Source organism: Nannobrachium achirus (assembly GCF_963921795.1).
Source record: "Nannobrachium achirus genome assembly, chromosome: 4".
Classification (NCBI taxonomy): Eukaryota; Metazoa; Chordata; class Actinopteri; order Myctophiformes; family Myctophidae; genus Nannobrachium; species Nannobrachium achirus.
The window spans coordinates 48,185,373-48,191,372 of NC_137813.1; the positions used below are offsets into that span (position 1 = coordinate 48,185,373).

The 6,000-nt window shown below is 46.4% G+C and overlaps 1 protein-coding gene across 1 annotated transcript in view; it reads right to left on the minus strand.

Annotated features, from left to right (window-relative positions):
- Positions 1-4,672, minus strand: part of LOC308283692 (protein sidekick-2-like) — a gene marked incomplete at its 3' end in the record, with an annotated part of 114,699 nt that extends 110,027 nt beyond the window's left edge. Inside the window, exon 1 of the mRNA XM_080724159.1 lies at positions 4,518-4,672. Within this exon, the coding sequence (XP_080580285.1) occupies positions 4,518-4,654 (137 nt within the window). The 5' untranslated portion in view covers positions 4,655-4,672. The remainder of the gene's footprint in view (positions 1-4,517) is intronic.
- Positions 4,673-6,000: the final 1,328 nt, after the last annotated feature.

The following is a 6,000-nucleotide window of genomic DNA, read 5'->3' on the forward strand; positions in this document are numbered from 1 at the left end:
GGCTGGTGGAGAATAACAAGCAGAGGGGCTGCTGGTCTATGAGGCGGACCCAGAGGACACGTGAGTAGAGCACAGCACAGACTGCTGAAGAGAGGAGGCAGAGAGAAAGACAGACAGAGATAGCGGGAGAGAGAGAGAGACATACATAGTGAACGAGAGAGAGAGAGGGAAAGAGGGAGGATGAGTGACAGAGGAGGAGATTTGGAAGGGGGGCGGAGGAAGAGAGACAGACAGACAGACAGACAGACAGAATGACAGACAGAAACAGAGAAAGACAGGGAGAGAGAGAGATACAGAGCAGAGGCGTCAATTGGGTATGGCAAGGTATGGCAGCTGCCATACCAAGGCTACACAGGGAAAAAATAAAATAAAATGTACTTCTTAAAGAGGCGGTCTATTGTACTTTTTCTGGTTTTCATGTGTCTATGAGGTTGACAGTACTTCATTAGACACCCTGTGGTGTGGTTGTTATGAGCAATTATGTATTCCTTCCTGGAGGCTCACACCTTGTGGGTCAAAAGTGCCGATCCAAAAACACAGATAAAATGACATCATATAATCATCCCCTCCCCTTTTACCATTCACTCACCAACCACCATGACAACCAGGCATACTTAAAGATGGGGTGCCATGATTTTTTCCCCCTCTAAACATTATCAGCTATTATGATTATACTAGGAGGAAGATTCTTTCCAAAAAAGTGTACAGAAAGAGTTAAAATTAGGTTTTTATGTGGCCACACCCACCACCAGTTCATTAAGTATGTCTGGTTGTCATGGTGGGTGGTGACTAGAGTTCTCAAACTCTGCCCGAACCCGACCCTACCCGACCCGACCCGACATATTCGGGCCGGGCCGGGCTCAAAATGTATGCTAATTAGTCGGGTCGGGCCGAGCCTCGGGTTCAGTAAAAAAAAAAAAAATGAAAAAAAAAAAAAAAAAAAAGTTCATTATTTTTTTTTTCTTCATATTTAATAAAGATAAAGAACATGGCGCTGACTGGCGTTTCACTCGCTTATTTACTATGTGACCGCACGATCACTCGGAGCACACCACTGGCAGTGGCAGACAAGACGAGGCAGAGCAGAGTGAGTGAGGGACAGAGAGCCGCGGTCAGCGATGCTGGCAGCACAGGCTGCTAATAATAGCAGACTGGTGTTGCGCACCAAAACCAACACGTTCTCAACACCATTCAATCTACAAACCAACTGAAGTCTGCTTTGCATCACGATCTGACTTGTTTAGAACTTGCAGATCAGTGCTTCTCTCCAGGCCAGGGAGGGTCATAAATCAGCGACAGCAGCAGCTTTACGATGGTGGGGTTACAACAGGTCGAATTTGTCCGAAACGAAACGAAAGAAAGTGGAGGAGAGACTCACTGAGAGTTGAGTGACAGAGACGGCACATGCAGACTGCAGAGCAGACAGATGCATGCGTTGCACCGTGTGAACAAGATGAGGAGGATTAAGGATTAAATTTTTCTTCATGAGAGAACATGCTAACATTGCCGAACCAAAAGTGGAAAGGTAGGCTAATCTCACTCTCTCAGCCTACTACTCGCTATAATAACACATGGTACGGTCACCGCGGTGGCGGCGTGGCGCCACCTGGAGGCGTTTTTAAATTTGATTATTTTCCTTCACTCGGGCTTTTTAGGGCTTCGGGCTTAAAATGATGAAACTAGTCAGGGTCGGGCCGGGCCTCGGGCCGACCCTGTCGGGCTCAGTTAGGGCCGGGCCTTCATTTTCAGGCCCGTTGAGAACTCTAGTGGTGACCCAGCTGAAGTTAGCCACACCCACAGTGTTGGGTGAATGGTAAAAGGGGAGGGGATGATTACATGATGTCACTCTATCTGTGTTTTTTTTTGGATCGGCACTTTTGACCCACAAGGTGTCAGCCTCCAGAAAGAAACCCCAAATACAAAGGGAATACATAATTGCTCATAACAAGCACACCAGGGGTTCTAATGAAATACTGTCAACCTCCTAGAAAGTACAAAACTAAGGCACCACCTCTTTAAAATGAATTCATCACGCCTGTTGCTAAGGTATGGCAACATGACGGGTGTCGCGCGTGCAAGACACCAGTCATGTTGCCATACCTTAGCTTGCTGAACTGACGCCACTGATACAGAGCGAGAGACACACACAGAGGGAGAGAGAGACAGAGACAGAGTGAGGGACTGATGCGGAGGGGGGAGGCTGCAGCGAGGAGGAGGTTAGCCAGATAGCCATCAGCCACACTGACACCTGAGAGTGTGTGTTCATGTGTAGGCTGTCAGTATGAACAGGGACCCGGGTCACCATCAGACGGGGCCTGCATGTGTTCTCATTCAGGGGAGCAACCGCGAACAGTGGCCGTCACACTAAAGGTACCTCACGCATGCATGCACACACACTCTCTCTCTCTCTCTCTCTCTCTCTCTCTCTCTCTCTCTCAAACACACACACACACACACACACACACACACACACACACACACACACACACACACGGATATGGAGGTAGGTCCCTGATGTCATCAGTATGCCCATATACTACATATGGTGCCTGGAATTAGCCAGACTGATAAGGTGGATTCACTTACTTACACGTTCCTCTGCGGTATTAGTCTGGACTTCGGCCCATAGGGAGTGAGCGTGAGAAATCAGAAAATGACCGGGCCAATCAGTGACTGCGTTTCAACTGCATGAACGGTGTAACGCAGTCGCTGATTGGCCCGGTCATTTTCTGATTTCTCATGCTCGCTCCCTACGGGCCGAAGTCTAGACTGATACCGCGAAGGAACATGTAAGTGAATCCACGTTATCAGTCTGGCTAATTCCAGGCTACGTATGTACAGTACGTATCGGTTGGATTGGCAGTTGTGGACAGCCGCCTATCCGAACGACTCGGCAAACAGAGTTTGACGTCGGTCGGCCCCATATATCTCGTTGTCGGGTGGAAACCTCGTATCTCCAAGTTTCAAATGTGTACGTTCTTTCGCAAAGTAAAGCCCTGCTTCGTCATACAAGGCCGTCGCACAAAAATAGTGAAAACAGCAGATCTACAAGCATTTTCACTAGTTTAGTTCATTTTTTAAATGATAAATGCAAAACGAACGCTTTTGGACACCCGACAACGACGATATGCTAGTCCACTCATCTGTGTCTCTGGACAACCGGATCTCCAACATATATGCCTATATATGGGTGTATCATATATACAGTATACTGTATATATCACACACACACAAACCTGTGCATGCGCGCGCACACGCACACACGCACGCATGCTGAGGGAACAAAGGCTGGAAGTTCGGTTTTGCAATTGAGTGCTATTGGGGAGAGAATTCTTGATATTGTATTGGTGGAAGCTGTAGCATGTGTGCAAAAAAAAAGCTTTTCTTGAAGTTCATGGTCAGCAAAACATCTTATTGTTGGCAGACCGCACTTACCCACCCACACTGTAATGGCTGACGCGGAAAAAAAAGGAATATTGTGTTTTTTCAATGCAACAATAGTGCTCTCAAAACAACAAAATACACCCTCCATTTGCTTGCTGTCTTTTGCAGGAGGAAATCTCATAAAGGAGGGCGGAGGAGGAGGGTGGAGGTGGAGGTGGAGATGAACATCTGCGGAGTTTACGCGAGGCCAATGGAATTATTGATGAATAAGTGCATGTAGCGCCCGACATAAAAGGGGTCTCTTTTGTCGGCTCGCACCATCTGCGTTGTTTAATACAATGTGGAGTACAAATCGGAATAAATCTGACAACCCCCCGAACAACAAGATGTTATGTCTCGGGGGAGATAACATAGCCAGATCAGTCTTTGAATAAATCCATAAAAAATGAGCGCGGAATATGAATAAAAATGAGAAGATGAGTTATTACGGTAGTTACGTTTAAACGGCAGGGAAATGTCCCGGTGTACGGCGGCCTAATTATACAGCTGATGAAAGAAGGAGTGACGTCCAGGCCAGGCCGGAGGGGCTGGGTTTTATCGCTGTGTCTGTCTTAGAGATGGGACGATATGAAGATGTCATGTCACAATTATCGTGACCAAAGAAATTGCGATTTGCGATATTATCGCGATAATCAAAATATCCCCAACATCCATTATCTTGGGGCCAGAAAATAGCAGATCTACAAGCTCACAACGCGTTGCAAAAAAGACTACATTATTTTAGAGGTCCATTTTTATCAATTCTAGAGTGGTACCAGATATGCCTCTTGGCAAATAAAAGGTGAATTGATCCCAGTCAGTGCATGACGGAGGACAATTTTACGATAAATGAAATCTCCACAATACGATTATAGTGAGTGTTTTTTAATCGCGATAAACGAGGGTTGGGTTCTCAAAGTGGATTCCAGGGACTCTCTAGGTTCCTTTATGTCTAAATTGACCCTTACAATTCTGTAACTTTGACAGTGTACAAATGGAACCCAATGGACCCGTCACTGTCAAAGTTAAGGGGGAGACCTTCAAATTTCCACGTTTGAGAACCGCTGCTGTAGCTGTGTCTGTCTCTCTCTCACCTGTACTCGAGGGAGAAGCGGGTCAGCTCTGTGCCGTTGTAGATCCATTTGAACTCCAGGGGCCAGCTGCCCTCGGCCATGCAGGTCAGGACGAGGCGATTCCCCTCCAGGTGCACCTGGGTCTGAACGGGCTCCATCTTAAAGTAGGGCGGAACATCGTCCACTGGTGAGAGAGAGAGAGAGAGAGAGAGAGAGAGAGAGAGAGAGAGAGAGAGAGAGAGAAAGAGAAAGAGGTGGGAAAAGGACGCAGGAGGGAAGGTTTAGTGATTGCTGCGAGCTGACAACCTGCACAAGTCCGGCAATTCAAAGGAGGGAGAAAAACTAAGGAAGCCATTTCCATTTTTCTTTGGCACTGATTGGGGAACTTGAAGGTCAACAGCAACTCGGCGAAAAAAAAATGCAGCAGAGTAAGTTGTTACTGTTACAGCAAAAGTGTCTTGTTTCTTCTTCCCCCCCCCCCCCCCCCCCCCCCCCTCCGCCTCCATCTTGTGAATTCAAATCCACTTGCAAAGAAGCGCCGAAGAACAATTTGCGCTATGGCCCAATAAGTCTAAATGAAGAGTGAAAAATGATTAGCGCGAGCGTACGTGCCCACAGCAGCGTGGGGAGAGAGACACACACAAGGACAAAAACACAACGCAAAGCTAGACACCTAGAGACCAACCATGCAAAGGCAAAAAGGGGAAGGTGAGTATGGGGATTGAGGAGGGATGTGTGGGGAGGGGGGTGACACTGCTTTAGCCCTCTAAGACCCACCGTTGTAATATTACAACGTTTGTATTTTATCCAAAAAAAGGTTTAAATCATTTTTTTTTAGCTCCCCCTACCACCTAAACATCACCATTGGATTCTATTGTTTAGTATCACAATGTCATTGGCCACAATATTTGCAAATAAATACCCCCCACAGAGGCTGACATTCACACCCGCCACAGAGGCTGACATTCCAGAGTTTGGACGAACAACATCTCGCTTTTTCACTGAAGCGCCTATTCCTCACAAAAAACAAGTAAAATGCCTGTAATATTTTTTTGGGTGATCATTAGAATGTCTAGAACATGTACATATCGCCGTTGTCGGGTGGAAACCTCGTATCTCCAAGTTTCAAATTTGTATGTTCTTTCGCAAAGTAAAGCCCTGCTTCATCATACAAGGCCGTCGCACAAAAGCAGTGAAAACAGCAGATCTACAAGCACACAACGCCTCGCGGTGCGAGGCGTTGTGTGCTTATAGATCGGCTGTTTTCACTAGTTTAAATCATTTTTAAAATGATAAATGCAAACCAAACGGTTTTGGACATACAAGGCTTTCACCCGACAACGACGATAATGTTATTATTGTGAAAATTATCCCCCATATGTAAATTAGAGCATGATTTATGACTATAAAACCTTACAAAAACATTAACATTTTTGGGTCTTAGAGGGTTAGAAAACACAAAGTTTTCTGGCCCTAAACCCCCTCGTGACAGGATGAGCTATGC